General features: G+C 37.5%; 2 protein-coding genes across 3 annotated transcripts in view; both read left to right on the plus strand.

Annotated features, from left to right (window-relative positions):
- The first annotated feature begins 6 nt into the window (after window positions 1-6).
- Window positions 7-14867, plus strand: FCF1 (FCF1 rRNA-processing protein). The gene is made up of 8 exons (XM_026664430.2): window positions 7-140; window positions 3920-3987; window positions 4140-4211; window positions 5466-5614; window positions 7254-7326; window positions 12669-12756; window positions 13008-13102; window positions 13850-14867. Exons 1-8 carry the CDS (start codon window positions 138-140, stop codon window positions 13896-13898), a joined length of 597 nt encoding a protein of 198 aa, XP_026520215.1. The 5' UTR covers window positions 7-137; the 3' UTR covers window positions 13899-14867.
- An 8218-nt stretch (window positions 14868-23085) lies between these two features.
- Window positions 23086-25976, plus strand: part of YLPM1 (YLP motif containing 1) — a 59952-nt gene continuing 57061 nt past the window's right edge. For both annotated transcript variants that reach the window (XR_015746789.1, XM_026664427.2), the window contains exon 1: window positions 23086-24222. Coding sequence is in view for 1 of the 2 variants with exons in the window: in XM_026664427.2 (XP_026520212.2) it covers window positions 23203-24222 (1020 nt within the window). In the remaining variant the exon portion in view is untranslated. The remainder of the gene's footprint in view (window positions 24223-25976) is intronic.

Here is a 25976-nt window from a genome sequence, read left to right on the forward strand (position 1 = left end):
GGTTGCTCTAGCCTCCCCGTGACGGCGATGACCGGAAGTGATGTATTAAAAGCGGGACACGTGTGCCGCGCGGCGGAAGTAGCTGTGAAAAAGTTTAGCGGTGTTGCCCGCAGCGGCTGCATGGTGGAAACTGGGTGATGGTGAGTGTCGATCTTCGGTCTTAGAGCTCTAACACGCAGAGAGCTTTAGTTTTAATGGCTCGGGTGGCTGGACATATGCGTGACCTTGTGGTAGCTCCTCGGTGGGAAAAGAAAGGTACACCAAAGCAGTTCTCCAATTTTATTGGATTCCTACAGCTGGCTATTACATTATGTGGCTTGGTGTGAACTCAGCTCCCAATCTCATTATTATATTTTATGGAGGCTCATTAGCGCCGAGAAGGAATGTGAATAAAAGAAATAAATTGGTATATATAAAGAAAAGAGGGTTTCCTAAAATTGCCCTGAGCGACGTTCACCAACTCCCATCCTACCAGCCATAGTGGAGTGTGCGGAAGGGTGAAAGAAGGTTGCACTTTGTGTCATTCTAATCAGTTTCCAAAGTATAAAGATAAAGATCAGATATAGGGTCTATGACAATTTGCCACAGCCAACTTAGCCACGGCCATCTCACCACAGGACAACTCGCTGTAGGACAAGAGTTACACTAATATCAAAGAATGGATGGAATAGAATCATTAAAGAAAGGATGCAAAAGGAGGGACAGAATGAAATGTGAATGGCAAAAATTAAAATAATTTTTATTTATTTTAAATAGAATTGGTAAATTGTCCCGTGGGGAATTGGCTGTGGTAAATTGTCCCATTCCCTGGGATATACTGGCCACATCATGCCAAGATCAATTAACATAATGCCCTTACTGTTAATAGAGAATAGTATGGGCACAATTAAGAATGGTAATCTAGTCTTCATTTTTTTATCATACTCAAAATAATCATGCAAAAGCTTCAGTGGACCAAAACCATGATGAGTGGCAGAGATCAATATTTATTGGCCCTTCTGATGAGCAACATGGAAAATTATAGTTTGTAATGGAAGACCAATATGGTACATGAATTAAAGAATGGAAGGAAGAAAATATAACACTAGAAGAAAGACGGATGGACTGTTCTTGTGAATTTCATTAAACTTCCAGGAAAGAGAAAAACTTGTTCTTCAGAAGATCACTGAGAAATGTATGAATGTGAAAAGTTTCTATCATGTTTGGTGATTTAGAAAAAAAGTGACAAATGGTATGACAATTTGGTTTGAATTGAGCTGGCATACAACCAAAAACAAAAGGTTGCATAAACTGGAAATAAAATAACAAAGAATATGTGTGAAAAACAAGAAGGGATACTGTCAAGAATTAAACGAATGAAAATACAGTTGGAGTGGCTTGGTCATATAGAGAGAATAACTAGGATGTGAGAAGTAAGTGAATGAATTGAGGGGAAGGGAAAGACATAAGGATGAAATTGTCAGCTATTTACCTGTTTTTGCTCTTTTTACCTGTTACTTTTAATTTCTTTGGTTTACTATTTCTTCCTTTCTATTATGAGTGTTAAATAGGGTTAGTTAGTTATTCACCATAACTGCTATTCTCACCTCACTGATAGTTCAGATCTGATCTGGACAGTATCTTAATGCTCCAGAGTGAATTGGGGGGCATGGGCATAGTATGACATTATCAGTTTAAACTATAAATAGAATGGAATACTATTTTATTTATATTTATATAAATTTTTATTAAAAGATTTAACAGCAACAATAAGAACTAATACAAGGAGAACAGAGAAAATGAAAAGAAATAACAAAAAAACTAAAAGTTCAACAAGGAAAAAAGTAGAATAGCAATATTATTTAGGCAGCTTATAATGTAAACATTGTTTGCATATTGCCCCCAACAATCTGAGTCTTCATTTTACTGACCTCAGAAGGATGGAACGCTGAGTCGACTCTGAGCCCCATCAGGATCGAACTCCAGCCTGTGGGCAGTTGGCCTGCAGTATTGCACTTAACCACTGCTACATCACCTTTCAGAAAAAAAAAACAAAGAAAAATATAAAGGTATTAAAAAGTGGCTTCTAACATCACGACTGTCTTCAAAAATTCATGAGGGATTTCTAGTCACTAATAAATGTAGATATTGTCCATTCTCCAATCAAAGAAGTCAACTTGTCCATCTCAGCACATTCTCTCAACTTCTCCATTTGGCCATGGAGGATAATATGCAATCTTTTCATCTTGTGCATATAGTGATCTTGCCACAGTAATCATATATTGAAACTCTTCCTTTGATTTTTACTTTAATTGTTTATCCCTCAGTACTAAAAGGAAAGGTTATGGTTTCAATTGAATACTAACCTTTAAAATCCTTTGTACTAATATATGTACAGGTATTCCTTGACTTACAGCCATTTGATTAGTGACGGTTGAAAGTTACAATGGCACTGAGAAAAGTGACTTATGACCGTTTTTCACACAACCATTGCAGCATCCCCATGATCAGCTGATCAAAATTAAGATGCTTGGCAACCGGTTCATATTTATGTGATAATCTGTTGTGACTTTTAACATGCAAAGTCAATGGGGAAGCCAGATTCACTTAACAATTGTGTTGCTAACTTAACAACTGCAGTGATTTCACTTAACTGTGGCAAGAAAGCTCATAAAATGGGGCAAAATTCACTTCTATCTTGCTTAGCAATATAAATTTTGGGCTCAATTGTGATCATAAGTCAAGGATTCACATTGTATTTGAATCTCTTTTTTACATGTCCCCAAAGCATGATAAAATGTTCTTTCATGTTCACATTTTCAACATACATTTAAAATCCATTTATACATTTTAGATAATTTCTCTGGTGTCATATGCCAGTGATAATCATTTTACAAAAATTCTGTTTAAGATCATAATAGAATGTAAATTTCAACTCTTAACCACATAATTTCTCACTGATTCCTCTGTATATTGTAACAAAAATTATTAGCCTCCTCTATCATATATTTATTCTTCCCATTTCAAAATTCAACAAAAGTTTATACAGTTTAGCAATTACACGTTCTTCATCATCTGTACACAATTGTACTTCAAATTTTGTGTAACTTTGCTAGTCTATACCATAAGTATTTTTATTCATTTTGAATATTTCTGATAACTGTAAATAAGAAAAACATTGACAACTATGACTGATAAAATTGGTAAAATTCTAGTATCTCACAAATAACATTTATCTTTGTCTACCGGTATTATTTCTTCTCTTAAATGCTTCTTGTATTGAGGAATAAAAGTGTTTTCATGCACAGCTTAGGTTTCTTGATGCGGCACATCTAATAAAATGATTTTTAAAATGCACATTAATTACAGTTTTATCACCAAAGGTATCCATGCCATCCAAACCTCAAGTAGCAGTCTTCTAACTCTAAAACATTCTTGTTTCTCAGCTATACCCTTTCTTTTATCCAAAACAAACCACAAGCTGCAAAATACAATCCTCCTCTTTCCTTTGCATTTTATAACACTTTAAATTTAACTCATGGGTTTTTCCCTTGCCATATAGTTATATCTTTCTGCCATTGTTTGAATTGCACACCAGTTGTCAAAACAAGTTTTTTGAAACAAATATTTCATTATAGCAAAAGCATTTATCTTTACTACAGAAATCTTGCCTAAAAATGAGTTTTAAAGTATCCCATTTTATTGTGTCCTTAATTTCGTATGTCTTAAAATTATTCTGAAATAACATTTCAAATTTATCATAATAGCACTCACATTGTACTTTCTCAATCTTAAGACCATTTTGAATATTATTTCAAAAGATTTCATTTCTTTATTATGAAATTGAAGAATGGAGTGAATATCTACAATTAATCTACTAGGTAAAAGCTTCACTTTGTAACAGTACTGAAGACTTTCCATCATTTCTTTCTCTTTCTAGGGGAAACAGAAGAAAGCAAGGAAATATGCAGCCATGAAACGCATGATCAGCCTTCGTGATCAGCGCATGTGAGATTTTTGTTAACACTAATGGTGACAATTGTTGAAGTATTTAATTCAAAATACTCAAATTTTAATACTAATTATATGTATTTCTTCCCAAATTTTGCCTCTGAGTAATTTAGTCAATTTTCACAAAAGTAAATCTTTTGATATTTTAGTAAAGAGAAAGACCGAGCAAAACCTAAAGAAAAAAAGAAAGAAGATCCCAGTGCCATCAAAGAGACAGAAGTGTGAGTACCAAATTATTAAATAATAAAAATATATATTTTGGAAGATACAGTAAGATGTATTGCTCCCCGTCTCCAATAGTTTGTTGGTAAGCTGAGAACAGTGAAAGTAGCCTGAGCATGTTTTGAAGCTTGACATCTAAGTTCAAACAATTTTCTCTACAATTTGGGTAATAATATTTCAAACTCATTAATATATTTTAAAGAGCTCATGATACTCTGCTTAGATCTAGCACAATAGTTATTCTTTCACCTAAAGGACTACACTCAGGGGTGGGCTGCTTATGGTTCTCCCCGGTTCAGGCGAACCCGTAGCTAACCGGTAGCTAATTTTATGGTTGGTTCGGTGAACCGGCAAATCTCACCCTTGGCTGGCCCCGCCTGCCCCACCCCGCCCCTTCCAGGAGTCTCCACACGGCCTGTTTTGGATCCCAGGTAAGTGCAGGGTCCGCACAGAAGCTCAGGGAGGACGAAAAACAGGCCTCCCGGAAGTTTGGGGAAAATTTGGGTCCCGTTTCCGGCCTCCAGAGGGTCTCTGGAGCCTGGGGAGGCTGTTTTGGCCCTCCCAGAGGCTTGAGGAAAGCCTCTGGAGCCCAGGGAGAACAAAACGCTCTCCTCGTCCCCCCCACCGTGGTGCAGGAGGCCGGACTAGGCCATGGCCACGCCCACCCAGCAACCAGGCAGAGAACCGGTTGCTAAAAATTTTGAAGTCCACCCCGGACTACACTGCAAGATTAGTTAGTTTAATGCCCATTCCAATGCATGAACCATTCATACAACACTCTATAGATCAAGTTATGTAGTAATTTAACTCATACAATGAATTGGGGTACCCTGTAGCTAAGAACTACAATATATATGATTTAGTCATAGTGAAGAACTACATGAGAGCCAGTTTAGTGTAATGGTTAAGGTAGGAAGCTACAATCTAGAAGACCAAGCGTTTTAGTCTTACCTCAGGCAGCTGAGTTACCTTGGGCCAATCATTTTCTCTCACATGACAGTGACATGTTCTAAAAAGCATTCTTATGCACATAGGAAGAAGACTAGAGACCACATTCTTTAGCATTTTTATACTACCTTGAAATCTGATTCTGTAATTGTGCTTGAAAAACTCCTAATTAGAACACAGTAATGACAGATAATGTGAACATGCAAAAAATATTTGATCAATATTATTCTCTGCTTTACACTAATATAATAGGGTATTTGTTTTATGTAAAAAAAATTAATAAAATAAATGTTTCTCTTTTTCAGCCCCAAATATCCTTCGTGTTTATTCTTCCAATATAACACACAACTAGGACCTCCGTATTACATCTTAGTGGATACCAATTTTATTAATTTTTCCATTAAAGCCAAATTGGATCTAGTACAGTCAATGATGGATTGTCTCTATGCCAAATGTAAGAATCCAGATCTGTATCATTTGTTAAGATTTACATTGACTTTTAATGGTGGTTTTATTACTACATTTGCAAATATTTCCATGTTTCCTAAAAGAATTAGACTTGAGTATTATAAAGTATCCTGATTTTTAAAAAACGAAGAAAAGAAAGAAAGGGCAGCTCCTAGGAAGATGTTATTAGGTAACTAAAAATAAAGAATATGCATCACCGTTTTGTTAAGATGGATATTTTCCCAGGATTGTACAGTATGTGTGTAATTGCTTCTTTCAATTTTTGCAAGCTCAACCTTCCTATCTATCCACTGATCCTATTTAGCCATCTTATATTTTCTACCCTTTTGCCAATTACCTTTGATTTCTCCAAGTGTAGGAACTTCTTTGGTCTCTCTAACCATTGAATTATATACCCCAAATATTTTAAGTTTTAGATTCTTTATTGATGCTGTCAGTGAACAGACTGGTTTTAGATCAGGGGTGCCAAATTCACGGCATCACGTGGCATATCGGGACTTTTTTCCCCTTCGTTAAACTGAGCGGGGGCGGGGCCAGCACGTGATGCATCTGGCCCACAGGCCGCAAGTTTGACACCCCTGTTTTAGATAATATGCTTAATTGTTTATCTTGTAGTGCATATTCTCAATAATTTTCTTCATGCCCACAATCTTTTTCTTCATTTAGCCTTTCTGATGTCCAGCTTTTGTAGTCATATGTTGCAACTGGGAAAATTGTGCTGTCAACTGTAATACTTTTGTCTATATCTCTCAGACCATCAGCTATTGTTTTATTTAATGGCTGCGTCTCTGGAATGTTTGGAGCCTAGGGAGATAAAATTCTGTTTCTATTTCTTCAATTTTTCTTAATGTTTCTCTCCTTGCAATGGGTTTGCTCTTGAAATTTTTTTTTTAAATAATGAACAGCAGACCAACTTCTTGCATTCATCTTAGCAAGTGATTCCTTAGGAGGTCCTTGTTTACAATCATCAGAGCAGTATTATTAGTAGTATTACAGGCTGTTGATATTTGCCCCAGAAATTCTATTATTTGTGTTTTCTATATTAAATCACATGTAGTTCATTTTATAAGATTTTTGTAATCATAGTAGAGAACTCCAACATAAGAAATGTCTATTGGAAGTTTTGAGCTTTCATATAAAATTTAAGACATCTGGATTTTCTAGCATTAAGAATGACTATTTTAAAAGCTTCTTTTAAAAGTTAAATATAAATACAGAATGTGGTTGTAAGGCTTTTTTCTGCCTTTTTGTCTCTAGATTACTAATTGAATGTTTTATCATTTTTTACTGTATAATTATACTGAATTGTATAATTGTATACAATGGAAGATAGTATCACCAAATTAATTTAACAATTCAAGCACTACTAATAGTTACTAATAAAGTTAATAATAAAAAGTTTTCATTTTTAACCTATTTATTTATTATACTTATAAATCCCTCATTTATCTATGTACTTTTTCTTGCTTGTTTTTTTTATTTTTGGGTCTATGTATATATCTTTTCTCCTTTTCATTAAAATACTTACTAAAATAATAAAAACAATAAACTATACATAGGAGTTTAAGTATCTTATGTAAAATTTTGTTTCAGTGCTAGATAGTTACACATGTGTATTTCTGCAGGCATTCCTTGTATCACAGATTGTGTCATGGCTGAAATTGAGAAATTGGGACAGAAATATCGTGTAGCTTTAAGGTAAAGGTATAATAATATGACTGTTCTTTGATATGATTTAATTAAAGTAAAAATATGAAAAATAAATATTTATTTGTTTGTCATTTGTTTGGGATATAAATCCTTTTATGTACACTGAGAGCATATGTACCAAGACAAATTCTTTGTGTGTCCAATCACACTTGGCCAATAAATAAACAAAGAATCCTATACTCCATTATGTTTTAATATTTGTTCATCACTTTGTTTTCCCAAGGGTTTCAACATCACAAAGTTCTTAAAGAGAATAAGCCGAGGGGGTTTCCGGTTTGTCGGCTTCGCGAGCGGTAGGGATTCGCAAAGCTGCGCGATCCCTGCCGCGCTAGTCGTTTTGGGGCTCCGACCGGACGGGTGCGGAGCAAGGCTGCCCTGCAGGGGTAGCTGAAGGTAAGGGGATCCGGAGGAAGGGTTTGGGGTGTTGCAGACCCCCTCCCTGGCCGGCAGAACCCCCTTTTACCAGGGCAGTGCAGCGGCGGTCCGCAATGGCCGCCACAAAGAAGTTGACAGCCGGGCAAGTATGCGCAGGAGGAAGAAGAGAAAGTTATTGAAAGTGAAAGTTCTTCTTGGTCGACCCAGGGCTTTGAGATTTATCTAATTTAATTCCTGGAAAAGATGGTTTTTGATGATTTTTTCCACAAGAGAAAAAAAAAGCGGCTATTTTGAGGTGCTGAAAGGAAAGTTTACTCTCCCTCCCGACGGAATTAAGCCGGAAGGGAGAGGATAAAGAAAATATATAAATTTGGATCTTGTTGGAGGAGATGCCTTGAAGACTTGAGGACAGAAATATAATCTTAATAAGGCTTTAAAATATAGATTTGGACTCTTTTTTTTTATTTGTTTGATACCACCCCTGGAAGAGGAAGGGGGAACTTTGGCTTGCTTGGATTAATTGAGGATTGTGGATTTTGGGATTGTTTTGCCTTTCTCTCGGAATATTTGGTTGGTGTAAGAAGAAAGAGGAATAAAGAAAAGAAAAGATTTATTTATAATGGCTTTCCTTTTTGAAGACCTGAGGGATGAATATGAGCAAACAAAAGCAGCCTGCAAAGATGGCATGGAAAAAGCTTTTCTATTTCTAGAAATGGCGCTGGTCAATTACCAACAGACAATGGAACAGATGGAAACGGAAGAAGAACAACAAGGAAGAGACGAAGACGCCATCTTCATTGAAGCCCAAAACTTATCTAAGGAAGAAGGAAGGAAGAGAGCAAGGAAAATGAAGGACTTAAGATCTAAAAAAACATTTGAGAAAGAGAAAAATATGATGCAAAGTAAATATAATGATAACAAACAAGAGAAAAAGGGAACACAACAGAGAAGGGATCCCAGCAAGGCAGAGGTTAGAAGAAGAAGGGGGTAGGAAGATTTGGTGGGGGAAGAAAGAAAGGGGAAAGGCGGAGAAAAGCCTCAAAGCTTTAAAATTGGATGGGAGAAGAGGGATTTTTTTAGAGACAAAGGATGAAATATAAATTTCTGTAAGAAAGATTCTGCTAAGGTACAGAAGATGGTATTGTAACATTTATATTTGAAATAGTAAATTAGAATGGTTTAAGATTTAATAAGAAATTAAAATGTTGAAGTTTTTAATAATGATTGATTTTTAAAATGTAATAAAATATCGAAGGAAAGGAGGATACAATGTATTTAAACATTTTTGGTGGATAGAATGTACCAAGCAGAACCAAATTGGGTATTTGTTATGTTGAATGTTAATTTTACTAACTTAGGGGGAGGATAGAAAGGCATCATACTCTGATTAGTGATTTCAGGAGAAATTCTTTTTATTATAAGAAGAGATAGAGGGATAATGAATGGGCAAAAGATACAAATTTAATGATTTAATTAAGATGGATTAAATAAGATAGAATTGTGAAGAGTGATATGCGCTATTACTTTAGCCCATGCAAAGAGAGGTAACTGGGGCCAAGGTACTTTACTAAAAGATTTTTTTATGTTTGTGTTTGTTTGTGTTTTATGAGAATATTGGGGAAATTATTGTAGAAAGACAGGGAAAGATTTAATATGTAATGATTTGTTTGTTGTTGAAACTTTTAATAAAACTTGTTTTAAAAAAAAAAAGAGAATAAGCCAATGTATAAAGCCAATGTAGCAGATCTTCCTAAATTCCTGTAGTACAGAGGCTTAGTTCTGCTTTAGCTGCATTTGAAAGAATATTCATGCCTGTGTGGAAAAAAATATCATATTTTTTCTGGTGCAAAGAGAAAAGGGAGAGCATTCAAAACATACAAAATAAAATATATTTCCATCTATCTTACTTATACAATTGAGATATTTTATAGATATCACCAAATTCACAGTTCATTCATAAAAATAGCATATTATATAACAATTAACCATTGATATTGGAAGAAAATAGGACTGTACTTTTCTTTTTTTTAAAAAAAAAAAAGTTTTATTGATTTTAACAACAAACCAAAAAACACATAAAACATAAAACATAACATAAAAACATCATCATCCTTCATAAATTTACAGACAGTGTATCGGTTGGTTTACCACTCCTTTTTGTGCATTCATTTCATAGTCATTATAATAATTATATTACATAATAACTCATATTATCAATCAACAATTATATATCCTAATATCATTATTAAACAATCATTTGACTATAATTTAACTAATTCATACTTAAGCGAGATAACTATAGTTTAGTTAATTTTTTTCCCAACAAATCATAAAATCATACCAAATCTATCTTAATAAAGTATTATAAAAGTATTATCAACCCCCCCCAAAAAATGTATATTCATTATTTCCTAGATCTCTAAATATTTTATTATTATATTGTATTATCCAACCATTGATAAAAAGATCCCAAACTTCATAAAATTGTTTATCTTCTTGTTCTCTAATTTCAAATGTCAATCTACTCATTTCTGCACATTCCAATATTTTCTTAATAACTTCTTCTTCTGAAGGTATTTTCTCGTTCTTCCAATTTTTAGCAAATACAATCCTAGCCGCTGTTAATACATTTACAATCAAATACTTTAGGTTTTTATTATATGTATCAGGTAAGATTCCCAATAAAAAAATCTCTGGTTTCAAATCTATATGTTTCTTTGTCATTTTTTCCAACTATATGCGAATTCTAGTCCAATATTTTCTAGCATCCTCACAAGTCCACCACATATGGTAATATGAGCCAGGTATCTGTTGACATTTCCAGCACTTTTCAGATTTATTCTTGAACATTCTTGCTATTCTTGTCGGGGGAAAATGCCACCTGTAAAACATCTTATACAAATTTTCTTTATATGCTGTTGACATTGTCATTTTATAATTTTGAGACCACAATTTTTGCCATTTCTCTAAATCAATCCCATATCCAAAATTCTTCCCCCAAGCAATCATTGTTTCTTTAACCTGCTCTTCCTCTAATTTAATTTCCAACAAATAATTATATAATTTTTTAATCACTTTTTCATCAGTACCTGTCAAAATCCTATCTAAATCAGTCAATTTATCATAGAATCCTTCCATTTTAGAATCTTTAAGATACCTTGAATGTATTTGCGCATATGAAAACCAATTCATCTTTATACCTTGTTCTTCTAAATTTTGCATCGTTTTAAGTTCACCCTTTTCATCTAATAATTCCCCATATCTAACTGTTTGTTCCTTCTTATAGGTTATAGGATAAGAAAAAGCTTCAATAGTTGATAACCAAACTGGGATTTTCAAATAACATTGTTTCTTAGTTTTTTCCCAATTCAACCATAACGATTCCCGTATATAATGCCTTCTAAAGTAACCCTGTGATTTAGTTCCCTTATACCATAAAAAAGCATGCCAACCCAATAATAAATCATGTCCTTCTAATGCCAACAATCTGGTCTTTCTTAACGTTATCCATTCTTTAGCCCACATTAAGTTTGCAGCTTGATAATACAACTCCCAATTAGGGAGGCCAAATCCTCCTCTAATTCTAGCATCCTGTAAAAGTTTTAATTTTATTCTCGCTTTCTTACCTTGCCATATATACTTCAACACAATTTTATTCAGTTCTTCAAAGTAATCCTTACCTAACCTAATTGGTATTGTTTGGAACAAATACAAAATTCTAGGTAAAATATTCATCTTAATTGTTGAAATTCTGCCTATCAATGACAATTGTAAGTTTTCCCATTTTTTCAAATCAGATGCTATCTGCTGTTTAAGTTTAATATAGTTAGTATCTTTCAGTGTAGAACATCTTGACGTCAAATATATCCCCAAATATTTAACTTTGTTCGTAACTTGAATTTTCAATAAGTCTGCCAGCTCTTCTCTTTGTCTTAACAGCATGTTCTTTGTCAAAATCTTTGTTTTGTCTTTATTTATTTTCAAGCCAGCCATCTCACCATATATCTCTATCTTTTCCAATAGTTTTAAAGCTGTCTCTAGAGGGTCTTCCAAGATAAAAACCAAGTCATCGGCAAAGGCTTGCAATTTAAATTCCTCCTTTTTAACTTTCATTCCTTTTATGTTTGTATCCTCCCTAATATTTCTATTTAGCACTTCCAAAGTCAATATAAATAACAAAGGAGATAATGGGCATCCTTGTCTTGTACCTTTTTTAATATTAATAGAGTCTGTAAATTCTCCACCTATCATTACTTACATTGGAATATTATGAACATTGGAATATTATGAGTCGCATCCTGAAAAACAAATGGCTTTGATATTTTTAGATGCGCAAAAGGCATTTGATAACGTGAATTGGAGATTTATGTTATTATTATTGGAACAGATGGGCTTTGCTAGAAAATTTATCCAAGCAATAGAAGCCATATATTATAAGCAAACGGCAAAAGGACTGTACTTTTCTTGAAAATAAATGGCAGAGAGTGTTGTGCTTATATGAGTTCTAAAGCACCTTTTCCTAATTATTTTCAAAGCATGCACTGTCCTTATAGAAAAGTACGTTTAATGTCTTCTGAGAAAACAGGAAGCAATAAGTTTTTCATTTTCAAATTATATAGTACTGAACCAGAAATTGGCATGTCCCCCCTTAAGGGTTTCACTTTAATTATTTTTTAAGTCTTCCAGGACCCCAGGAGATATGTCATAAAATTGTAAGCTTTTTTCTTAGTTTGATATAGTTGGATTACAGAAAATAGATGAATTAAGCTCTTATTTGCCTTGTTCATGAACCACATGTTTTGTCAAGAGAAAAAAATCAAATTATGTTCCCCAGAATTCCTATTTTCCCGATGAATGTATAGCAACCCATTTAATGAAGAAGAAAAAAGACAAAAATGATTTTTTTTCCAGTTTGTTTTTAATAATCTATCCTATTTTTTCTGTTATAACTGCAGGATAGCAAAAGATCCCCGATTTGAGCGCTTGCCATGTACTCACAAAGGAACCTATGCTGATGACTGTTTGGTACAGAGGGTCACCCAGGTACATCCTATTCTATGAACTTCTCTTGCTGTTCTGTTGACAAAGCTGCTCAATTTGTTTTCATTTCAGTGATCCTCAAGAGAAGCTAACATTTAATTGGGCATTGACCAATTAATATTTCACCTACCAGAGAGGGCCATCTAGCATACAAATAGTTTAAATAATTCATCATAACTCTTGACAGTTGCTTTAAAAAAATGAAAATACTTGATCTGCTGTTCTTTTAACCAGATTGCCTTTTCCTCTTACAGCACAAATGTTATATAGTGGCTACTGTAGACAGAGACCTGAAGCGAAGAATACGAAAGATCCCAGGAGTACCAATAATGTATATATCCAATCACAGGTATGTGAGAAAGCATTATTTGACCAAATAAAGTGTAGCTTATGGTGTTGCTTTGTAATAATCTGAACGTTCAAGAGCATGTGTATATTTATGTATTTGTATGTATGCGCACGCACACATGCATTTGTAGACAGCAAATCAATGGAAACCAAACTGCAATTCTACAAACTGTGTGTGTGTGTGTGCGCGCGCGCACGCACGCAGGATTACATGTGTACATGAACTCTATGGCTGAACTGCATACACAGCCCTTTATGTCAGAAACATTCTGCTTAGATGACATAAAACAAGAGGTTAAATAGTAATAAAAGCCACAATACAATCACATTTGTACATTAATTTGAGAAAACTATGAAACTAGCCCACATGCACATATACACACAAACACACACACTCCTACACACTGGATCAGCTTTATTTCATGCCCTTATTTATTTTATATTTCTGTATTACTTAAATGTATGTTTGTTTATTACATTTGTGCACTGCCTTATTCACAGTGACTCAGGATAGCTGATGGCACTGAATAAACAATAGTATATAATACTCTTTTATAATGTGTAATTTTTCCTACAATTATTTAGTAATATGTTGTTTCTTCCACTTGCTTAGCCTGAATGGTGCAGCACTTTGAACTGCTGTCTTAATTGCATAATGATAATAGGATCTTCTAAGATTCTAAATTTGTACTGGCTTAGTACAACGAGGGAATACAGTGGATTATGTAATTTTTCTCTCTGATTTTAGGTATAACATTGAGCGGATGCCTGATGATTACGGAGCTCCTCGGTTTTAAATATGATAGAAAAAGTTCCATGTTGAATTCCAGAACACTGGGCCAGTTATAATGAACTTCTAATCTGGGTTCATCTAATCTGGGTTCATTTCTTATCGTGCTTGGAATTTAAACTAATTTGTTAAAACAAATCTCTTACAGACAAAATGGACATTCTATTCCATGTTCTGGAATCTAATATAAACATTCGTATTGCTTGTAAATATGTTTCTGAGAATTTCTTTATTATTGAGAAATTTTCTCATGATACAGTCATTTTACAAATGTTCAATATTCAAGTGAGTATTTCTACAGGATTTATGCAAAGATTCAGATACTTGCTTAAAATTGTCAAAACACTCAATATTTTGAAATTTGGGTGCGAAGAAACCCTCTATTCCAGGAGTGGGATGCTACTAGTTCAGCCTGGTTCTATAGAACTGACATCTCCAAAGAGTAGCTGACACTGAACCGGTTCGCTGTGACGATTTTCTGGTCGTCTGTTTGGCCCACCCGGGCTCTAGGCTGTCCTTTAGTCTCTGCTTTTTCCTCCTCAGCTGCTTTGCGCGGCACAGCTGAATCCCGCTCATCAGCTGGAGCAGGTGAATGCTTTCAAAACAGATAATCAGAGTTGGAAGGGACCTTGTAGGTCATCTAGTACTACTGCCCACCCAAGCGGGAGACCCTACACCATTTCTGACAAATGGCAGTCCAATCTCTTCTTGAAAGTCTCAAGTGATGGCGCTCCCACAACATTCGAGGGCAAGCTTGCTGGACCTGGTAATTTGTAAGGCGCACGCACATATTTGGCATGCATGCGCGCGAAGTGAACCAGTTGTTATGCCAGTAGGATCCCACCCCTGCTCTATTCCACATATATATGTAATAATTTAATATAACTAAAATATAACTAAAAATTACAATTGATTGTGGCATTAATACTAATGACATGAAACCAATTTGTATATAAATAAAAATTTCCAAACCTCAGATAGTTGTGTTCAACAGGCAGCTTATAAAGAAAAAAGTTCTTAAAAGTGACCTTTTGAAATATAGAAATAGAAAATAATTACAAGAACATAGGGTTTATATTTATAACATAAGGTTTATATTTTAGAAAATATTAAACAGTACTATAAAAATTTACATTTTCCTTCATAATACTAAATAATTCAGAATTATTGAACAAAACAGACAGGTTTAGATTGTTTTTAAAAATATATTTCTGTGATGATAATAGAAGACAAAAGGGGAAAATTGAAATTAAATGTAATTGCTAAAGACAGCTGTTTTGTTACAAGATCAGGCCTGCATGCAAATTCAATTGCTCTTCAAAAGGCAGGTACCGTATTTGCCGGCGTATTAGACGACTTTTTGCCCTGAAAAACATGCCTCCAAGTGGGGGCGTCTTATACGCCGGGAGGACTCCGACTCCCACTTCGAGCTTGAGTTGCAGCCGGGAGGGAGGCTGGGGGGAGCTGTGTGTGTGTGTGTGTGTGTGTGGCGGGTGTCACTCGCCACGCGCTGTGCAACCTTTCCCCCTCTTCCTTCCTTAGCGGTGTGGGGAGGAGAGGATTCGAAGATCCTCACGTGCGGCGTACTTTTCTTTTTCTTTTTTTCTTTTTGCACGCAGGTTTTGCATGCGGGCGGCTGTAGGTTAAGGATGGGGAGCCCCGGGTGGGTTATCAGGTTTTACGGTGCTTCCAACATGTGCGAACGGTGGGAGAGCGGAGAAAGAGAGCGGCGAGCGCCCGCTGTGTGAAATCCTGCCGTCAAAGCAACACTGGGGGAGGCAGGGTATAAATTTACCAGGTTAATGTAGCAATGGTGATTAATGCCCAGAACATTGTTTGCGGGTATTGGGGTGTGTGTGTGTGTGTGTGGTGGTGGTGAGGAGAGGTTGTCCTTTGAATGCAGAAAAGTAGGTGTGACCTTGTGTAGGAAAATAAAGAGATCCTTTTTAGCGTGTTTGGCTTCTTTGCCTCCCCTCGTTCGTTTTGACGTGGAGATAATGGCCTTCGGGCGGGAGGGGAAGAAAACGGTAGCTGGATCATTTCAAATTTCACTTACTCTCCTGCCTCACTTCAATATGTCTGAGCGACTCCAGATACTGGAAGACTTTTTGAATGAAAGTGTTACCTCCATTTTTTTTTTTAAAGAGGGCCACTTGGGGAAAAAAAAAGATTCTAAGGAATTCCTTGTTTCTTGATTAAAGAGAAGGCATTGAATATACTGTTCCTTGGCAGCCTTTTCAGTGTCCCGGTTTTTGGTGTGTGTGTGTGTGTGAGAGAGAGAGAGAGAGAGATCGAGAGATCAGCTGTATTGAGAAGAGAACGTTTCCTGTGTTCTCATTTTATTTACAACATATTTTACGCTTAATGGTAAGCAATGAAAAATATTTTTAAAACTCATTTCTAAACTCCATAGCTATTTGCATATTCTTGGTTCAAAATTGGATTAGCTCATTTCAAAATTGTCCAAAGCAGAAAAGTGCGTCAAAAAAAAAAAAAGTGCAAAAGTGGAAGGTGTGTGGAAGAGGGGGTAGTCTTATACGGCGAGTATATAACAAACTCTATATTTTGAGTGGAAATGTTGGGGGTCGTCTTATACGCCCAGTCGTCTTATACGCCGGCAAATACGGTATATTTGCTGTATAATGTGCAGAGGGAAATTAAATATTTTTTTTCCAAAAGCTACTGTCAGCATCTTAAAGCTATGGATTAAAAATGTCTTCCCACATCATACTCTTTTTCACAATACAAGGTATCTATAATTATTTTTTTCCTTCCTCAGCTCTCTTAGCAAGAAATGGAGCATTATAAAATGGAAACTAAAATTAAAGATAGCTGCCAGAAAACAGTGTTCTTGAATGATGTCACTAATCTATTGAATTTTGAGGTATGCGACATTCCAAAAGATTTTCAGCATTGCCACTTAACTAAACAGCAGGTGATTTGCAGTGTCTTCCAGCAACTGTCAATGTTTTGAGATACTGTACAATTGGAGGAAGAAGTTGCAAAATACCAAAATAGATTTTGATTACTAAAATTTTTTATGTCAGCCATCCTAATTGGTCAGTTAGAAAAGAAAGACTCTCGAATCCATTATTAACTTCAGCAAAGACACATGGTTACAACAGAAGCAATGCCGGATCTGGGATTTTCACATATGGTTAACTCTTCCCTTGTTCCCACCTTCTCCCCTGGTTATTTTTGAGCGTCCAGTTAAATTCTAACAAATTGTTTAGGTAACAGTCCCTGGCTTTGCAGGCTGGATAGTTCTGCATTCCATAATGTGACCTTGGAATGGCCATCAGCTTACATGAGACAGCATAGTTTCGATTCCTCTCATGCTAGTCCCCCCACTATCCTACTCCATAGCACCCCTTTTCCCCCGCTGAGTATGGCAGGCTGGCAGCAAGTGAAAAATGGAGTAGCAAGATGACAGTTCTAACACTGCCTCAGCATGGAATAAATACCTAGGTAGTACTAAACCTGATTTAAATTGGGTGAAAAGAGATGAGTGTATTTTCCAATCTTTATCCTGGTGACCTCCCACCCTATATCTAATTCAAGATTATGCCAACAAATTAGGCTTAGTTATTCACTTAAGTTCTGCTCAAATGGAAAGTATCTTTGTAATTCTTTAGCAGCAAAGAACAATTATGGATCTTTGTTATAGTAGGTGTAAATTGCATCCTGTATTGGTGTATATGGTAAGGATCATAAGCAGGAAATGCTACAATATTCACTGAGGGATTTACATAGTCTATGTTGGATAGTCCTTGACATACGACCTTATTTGAGCCCAAAATTTGGTATGAGAAATTTGTTAAGTGAGTTTTGCCCCATTTTCTGACTTGGCACATTTGTTAACTGAATCGCTGCAGTTGTTAAATTAGTAATACCATTGTTAAGTGAATCCTGTTTCCCCATTAACTTTGCATGTCAGAGGGTCACAAAAGGTGATCACATGACCCTAGGACACTTCAACTGTCATAAATGTGAGTCTCTTGTCAAGTATCCAAATATAAATCACGTGACCATGGGGATGGGGTTGCTGTAATGATAGTAAGTGTGAAAACGGTCATAAGTCATTTTTTTCAGTGCCGTAACTTCGAACAGCCACTAAATGAACTGTTGTAAATCGAGGACTACCAGTGATGACCCGGGGTGTGACACAAAAATAATACAGTCACAAAACTAGAATAAATTCCCTTTAATGCCTCCAACTTGGGCTCCAACGTCCAATTATCCTCGGCTTGATATCAATCTCTTCCAAAATACAGTCTATGAAGAGAGTAAATGCAGTCCGAACCAAAAGTAAAAATAATTAGAAATTAAAAAACTCAACACAAATTACACTGGAGTCATTAACATGGCAGGCCAGGATGATAAATTGCAGACTTCCACAAGATAACGCAGCAACCACAGTTGGGAAGACGCCAGACCCAGATAAGCCTCGACCAAGCTTTCGTTCCAGCAAAGAGCTATTTAAAATGCCCCACTTATATCCTGTTCTCCCAGGTGCAACTAATGAAAGGGATCAGGGCCTCTTCCTCTCCCGTAAGACACCTCCTTTCTCCGTTCCTCCCTGCGTGCCCTAGGATGAAGAGGAGATGGCCCTGGGTCTTCCTCTGGTTCTTCTTGGGTCTTCCCAGCTGGACTGCTCTTCCCCCATTTCTTCCCCAGCCACTGGAGCCACACTCCCACTCCCTGTCAGCTCCTCAATCTCCCCCTCAGAGTCAGACTCCAACGCTACCTGTATTTAGCAACTAGAGAACAAGTTGCTGGACCACACACACACACTTTTTTTTTTTAAATTTTACACAAACAATCCATCTTCCATTTAAACAGTGTGTCATCTGGGTACAAATATCTTGTGCAATAACAATTACAGTTTATACATATTCCTTATTTTAGTATTGATACTCTATTCTAATATACATAATATATCTAATTATAACAATCCACATCTTAACATTTAATTCTATTCACATGTTTACTATTTTTCACTAATCTTTTTTAATTTCTAACTTCCATATTTATTCTCCAGCCATTGATAAAATAAATCCCATATCATATAATATTCAGTTTGTTTCTTCTCTTTAATTGCAAGTGTTAGACTATTCATTTCTGCACATTCTAATATTTTCCTAATCACATTCTCGTCAGTCGGAATCTCTTTACTTTTCCAGTTTTATACAAATACAATTCTAGCTGCAGTTAATACGTGAATAATTAAATATGCTTTTTTTTTACTATAAATTTCAGGTATAATCCCCAACAGAAATATTTCAGGTTTTAAATCAATATGTTGCTTATTATCTTTTCCAACCACGATTTTGTCAAATATATTTTGGATTCTATGCATGTCTACCACATATGATAATATGATTCAGGTGTGTGGTGGCATTTGCAACATTTAGCTGATTTATCTTTAAACATCTTGCCAAACTTGCGGGTGCAAAATGCCATCTATAAAACATATAAATTTTCTTTGTATGTAGTTGATATTGTTAGTTTATAGTTTCCATCCCAGGTTTCTGCCATTTGTCTAATTCTGTAGTACAACCAAAAAAATTTGCCCATGCTATCATTGTCTCCTTCACCTGTTCTTCTTCCAATTTAATACCCAATGGATAACTATACAGTTTTTTTCCAGTTTTTCTTCTGTTCCAATTAGTATTTTATCCAATTCTGTCAATTCTTTATAGAGACCATCTAATTTAGCATCTTTTTCATATCTAGACTGCATTTGCACATATGAATACCAAATGATATCTATCCCTTGCTCATTTAATTCTTGTTTAGTTTTGAGCTCACCCTTTTAATTCAAAATATCTTTGTATCTGACAATATTTCCCATATTAATAATATTTGGATGAATGAGTGCTTCCATTGTCAAAAGCTAAACTGGTATCTTCAAGTAGTGCTGTTCTCTAATTTTCTCCCATATTAACAATAAAGCCTTTTTTATATAATGTCTTTGAAAGTAACCACGTATCTTACTTTTCCCATACCATAAGAAGCCAACCTAATTGTAAATCATGCCCCTGAAGGATCAGATGATGGGATGTATGTGCAGAGGAGGCCCTGGGGATCAGAGGAAGGATCATATGTGGAGATAGGACCCAGGTCTGGGTGGAATGGACATGAGAATGAGGAAAACATTTTCTCTTGTCTTCATTTCTTTGCCTTAAGCTGCCTTGTTCCTTCCTGTCCTCTCTACAGAAGGAGGTGGGGTCACGGGGAGTGGGGGTGCTGCCTCAGACAAAGTTAAAACTGCTTTTACTTTTCTCTGTGGAAGGAAGGGGGTCGCGGGGAGTGGGGGGTGCTGCTTTGAGCTGCTCTGCAATAGGAAAGGGGTTGGAACCGCACATTCTTAGCGAAGCAGAAGTTAACACCTTAAACCACTAGCGAGGATATCAGGAACAAGAATAGCTTGCTTAAAAGAAAAAATCCAAAAACCACATAGCTGGCACATGAAACCAGGATACTTTGCAAAATACCCGTGACCTGGGGTGAAAAACAAATGACGCGACATTTAGCTATGTAGGGGGCTGAGATCCAAATAACCAATACTATCTTGTTATCCATGCATTATTAGGGGAAGGGCAAAGGGCTGAATGTGACCACCCCTTGACTATAAAAATTGCTGTAAGATTCTCATCGAGGCCCTTGGTTAGCTTTTGAGTCAGGGTCCTTATATCTTGGTACCAAAATAAAAGTATATTGTATCACACCTTGTGTCCGGTGACTTATCGGCTTTGACACCAAGCAAGAGCCCAGTTTTGGGGACAACACCCCTCCAGAATCAATAATCTTGTATTCCTCAATACAATCCATTCTTTCATCCAAGTTAACACTGCAGCCTGGTAATATACTGTAATTCCCAATTAGGTAGTCCAAACCCTCCTCTAGTTCTTATGTCTTGTAGCATTTTTAAGTTAATTCTTGCTTAATATTACCTTTATTGTCAGAGTATAACATGTGTACAATGAGATTGGCTGAGCCTCCCTTTGTGCAACTTCCCCCACAACACAACTCACAGTGAGGACAGAGGTCCCTAACCCAGTCCCAATCTTATTACACTATGTGAATTTGTTGCACAACGCACCGGCCCTGCAAGTCTATCATACTATGTTGACACTAAGTTATTTTTCGTTCAGAAGTCTGACAGGTAGAAACTGTTCTTCAGCCTGTTGGTGCGGCTGGCTATGCTTCTATATCTCCTATCTGATGGTAGGAGAGTGAAGTGCTGACCGGGGTGTGAGTCGTCCCTGAGAATTTTCCTCACTCTTCTAAAGCAGTGAGCCCTAGGTGCTTTTTCCCCTTGCCAAATGTATTTTAATATTATTTTGTTAAGCTCTTCAAAACATTTTTTCTCCAATTTTATCAGAATTGTTTGAAACAGGCACAGTAATCTCAGCAATATATTTTAATTGTTGTCATTCTCCCTATTAACAATAATTGCAAATTTTTCCAGCTCTACCTTAATTTATCAATTTATAATAATTATCTTCCTTGATTGACACACATCTTACTGTTAATTGAATCCCTAGATATTTTACTTTCTTGGTGATCTGGATATCTAATCTCATTAACTCTTTTTTCTGCTTCTCTGTGACATTTTTTCACTAAAATTTTAGTTTTTTCTCTATTTTCAATCCTGCCACTTCGCCATACTCCTCTATTTTTTTTTATTAGCTTAGGTCCTGTTTCTAGTGGATCTTCTAGGATAAAAACTAAATTATCTGCAAATGCCTGTAGTTTATATTTTTCCTTTTTTATTTCCATACCTTTTATCTCATTATCTTTTCTGATATTTCTATTTAGTATTTCTAGTGTCAATATAAATAAGAGTGGCGACAAGAAGCATCCTTGTCTTGTTCCCTTCTTAATGTTAACCTTTTCAGTCATGTCCCCATTTACCATCACCTTTGCGGTTTGTTCATAGTATATTGCCTTAATCATCTTAATCTCTCCCCAAATTCTATTTCTTAATTGTGCTAGCATAAATTGCCAGTTCACATTATCAAACGCCTTCTGTGCATCTAGGAAGATCAATGCCATTTGCTTCTCTGGGTATGCTTCATAATATTCCAAAATGTTAAAAATTATCCTCATATTATTTGTCTCTTAGGTTAAAAGCCATTTTGGTCTGAATGTATACATTGATTTAAAAATATCTTCAGTCTTTCTGCAATTATTGAAGCAAATATTTTATAGTCAGCATTCAATAAAGATATCGGTCTATAGTCTTTTATTCGTTGCAGGTCTGAATCTTCTTTCGGTTTGAGAGTAATATATGCTTCCATCCGACCACAACCAGTGGTGGGATTCAAATTTTTTTACTACTGGTTCTGTGGGTGTGGCTTAGTGGATGTGGCAGGGGAAGAATACTGTAAAATCTCGTCAGAGGTGGTGTTTTCTCCGAACTACTCAAAATTTTCACTACCTGTCTCCAGAACTGGTCAGAACCTGCTGAATACCACCTCTGGACCACACATACTCTTAATGCAAGTATTCTTTATTTCAGTCAGCATTTTGCAGAACAAGTTTTCAGCATGCCTATAATCAACTGATTATCCTCGTTGTGGAAATTTAAAAGCTATGCCTCAGACCTGAAAAAACATAAGAAGCATTTATCATGTGAGCGAAATTAAGTTTATTTATTTAATTTGTCAATCGCTTACAAGATAATAGATATAAACATGAGTAAGAATACAGGAAATAGGTACGAATAAATGGGGACAACAGGACAGGGACGGTAGGCATGATGGTGCACTTATGCATGCCCCTTACAGACCTCTTAGGAATGGGGTGAGGTCAATAGTGGATAGTTGAGGTTAAAGGAGTGGAGGTTTGAGGATGTAACAACAGAGTCAGGAAGTGCATTCCAGGCATTGACCACTGTTGCTGAAGTCGTACTTCGCAATCAAGTTTGAAGCGGTTTACATTGAGTTTGTATCTGTTGTGTGCTCTTGTATTGTTGTGGTATTATTAGTATTAGTATTATTAGTATTATTGTTATTATTAGGCAATAAAGTTACTCAGTTTCTTTTGATATAGAACCCCACCTCTATGCTTTTGAACGGAAATCAGTCGCGAGCACCAATGACGTACTTGTATCATCATTCCCTTAGCTTAGTGCTGAGTCGGGGACGCTCTCGTTTAAAGGAAGTTGCATCTCTATGACCAGAGCGCGTTCGGCATTTTGGTACGCAGGCGTAGAAGAGCGCACGCACCTCCGTCGCTACTGCGGCCTACGGAGGCCCGCGTTTTGTCCAGCCGACGCCCTCGGAGACCCGTTTCTCGACTCCATGTTCCCGACGTGGGGTCTGTATGGGGCAACCCCCGGGCCTTATCCTCCGCCCCCGACAATGCTGTTGCCGCCGCCGCCTTTGCCGGGCGTGATGCCTACCACCATGCCGCCGCCGCCGCCGCCTCAGATCCCGGTAGCCCCGCCGCCTGTTTTAGGTAGTTACGCGGCCAGTTCGGCGACTACCAGCGCTGCCGGGACTGGGGGATTTCTGAGTCTCCAGGAACAGCACCTGGTCCAGCTGCAGCAGCTCCAGCAGATGCACCAGAAGCAGTTGCAATCGGTGTTGTTAGGGGGGCCCCCTCCGCCCGGCCCGCCTCCCCCGAGTATGCCCCCTCCTCTGCCCTCTGTCGCCAATACTTCCTGGCAGCCCCCGGTACCCACCGGACCGCCGCCCACGCGTAGCTACCAGAAACAATTCAAACACCGCGATCCCCTTCCTCCCCCTTTGCCTCGGGAATCCCAGTTCCGAAATCCCCCGATGCCGCCTCTTTCATCTACAGATGAGGTTGCCGAGACATCGCAGCCCCGCAAGGAGTGGGAGCCCCTGGTTCCTTCGGCCAGTCCCCGCATGGATATGGGCATGGATATGGACATGGATCTGTCTTCACCCCCGCAATCGCCTTCCCAGACTTTCATGCCCCAGTTAGAAGTTGATCCCTATGTACCCCCGCCTCAGTCTCTGCCAGCGCAGAGTCAGATCCCACCCCCGCAGGCTTACCAGCCCCATTTGCCCTTGTCTCAGGCAGTTCCCAAGACATTTTCAGACCCCCCGCCTTCAGCTGTTTCTCAGCCTTACCCAAACCAGCCCAAAACTTATCAAACCAACTTCCAGCCGGCCTCCCAGTTAGGCCAGCCCATTGCAACATCAGCCTCCCAGCCCGACTCCCACTTCCCTTCATCCCATATTACTCAAGGTGCTTCCGAACCACCAGAATTAAGACTGAGCGGTGGCCCAGAGAAAGAGTGTGAGCAACAGCAAAGCAGCTCACGTGCAGATCTATCCACAATGACCCCCCAGGTAAGGATGAGGTAACCATTGCAATTTGTCTCTGAACTACAAATGCTTTTTCCTTATTGAATTAAATGCTCTAACTGTGAGATGTGTGTACATATAGCAGTAGGAGAAAATGTTACAGTGGCTTTTATTATAAATGGGGAGGAAGGCATTAAATGCTTAAATGAGATTCCACAAAGGCCAAACTTTCATATGCCATTTGTGGAGTCCTTGGTTGTTTTACTTGCAAACATTTCATTATTCAGCTAGATAAAATCAGTACTCTAGTAGCACTAATCTATTACGGTGCTCTGATGTCACTGATCATTGCCCTGATGGTACAATTAGGGCACTGATAAAACATCTTCAAGAAAAAACCAAGCTCATAAACCACCAAGGACTCAAACCTGGGGTACATATATCCTCTTCTTTTGGATATACTGTTTGCTCAGTGGTTACCAGACTCTTTCAATAGCATGGCCTCAATTTTGGAATAACCTATAATAATGATAGCTGACATATATACTGTACTGTGTTTAGGGAGGGGAGGGTTCTTGTACAATGAATACCTTTTTATTTTCAGACTTTATTTTTATCCTGCCTTTATTATTTGCTGAGCCCCAAACCAGGGCTCACCATACCTGGGGGAGGGGGAGGGGGAGACGAAGCAAAGTAGCCGCACACCAGCAAGAGGACGGAATGGTGGAGAACCTGAGTGCTAGGGCGGCTGGACTTCCAGGCACCATAACCCACCGCCACTCATCTGTGGGCTGTGAGCACTGACTTTCTCTCAGCGTTTGTAAATAACTCAAGGCAGCAAACATGTCTAATACTCCTTCCTTCTATTTTCCTAGTCCCTGGAGGCTAAATGTTCCTGGATGTGGAAGAACCAGCTGACAAAAATGGTGGGCTGTGGGTTTTAGGGTCCCCTGTGTCTAATGGTTTGTCATCTTTAACTCTGGCTGGGATGACACTCCTAACTATTGGCTCCATCATGATGAGAGGTGGTTGCCAGGAGGGCCTTTGTACAAATATCAGTTTGCTCTGTAGTTTAATTTACTTTATTGTCATTGCACCTCGTACAATGAAATTAAATGCCATCTTCAGTGTACATTATAACTATAAAAATAAAACACAAACACACATCCTTCACATTCTATACAGTTGAATTGAAAACCCGATATTGCATTAATATTGCACTATACCAGTGGTGGCGAACCTTTTCGGCACTGAGTGCTGAAACGGGTATACACACACCGGAAACTAGAAGAGTAGCTCCCCGATGCACATGCACGGGAGTGCTGGGAACCAGCATGCACATGCATGCCAGCCACCTGGTCTTCTGGTTTCTAACGCGCAGCTGGCTGGTGCATGCATGCACACCGTAGAGCTGCTCTTCCAGTTTCCAGCGCTCCCAGAAGACCAGCTGGCTGGCGCGCATGCATGCACCGGTACCCGGAAGAGCAACAGGTAACACATCCGGCACGCATGGCATAGATTCGCCATCACGGCACTATACAGTAGAATTCAGTATAGTTATTGCCCTGGGATAGAAGCTGTTTTTAAGCCTATTTGTCCTTGTTTTTATTATCCTGTACTGTCTACCAGATGGTAATAGTTCAAAAAAAGGGTGCCCAGGATGAGATGGATCTTTGAGAATGTTTTGAACTTTCTTAAGGCAGCGGGAGCTATAAAGCTTTTCCAAAGATGTGGGGAGAGGGCAACTAATGATCCTCTGGGCAATGACATTAACCCTCTGGAATGCTGTCCTATTTGTC

This window comes from Notechis scutatus, chromosome 1, assembly GCF_049901735.1.
Source record: "Notechis scutatus isolate UNSWTSFEM ecotype Mainland chromosome 1, rNotScu1.2, whole genome shotgun sequence".
NCBI lineage: Eukaryota > Metazoa > Chordata > Lepidosauria > Squamata > Elapidae > Notechis > Notechis scutatus.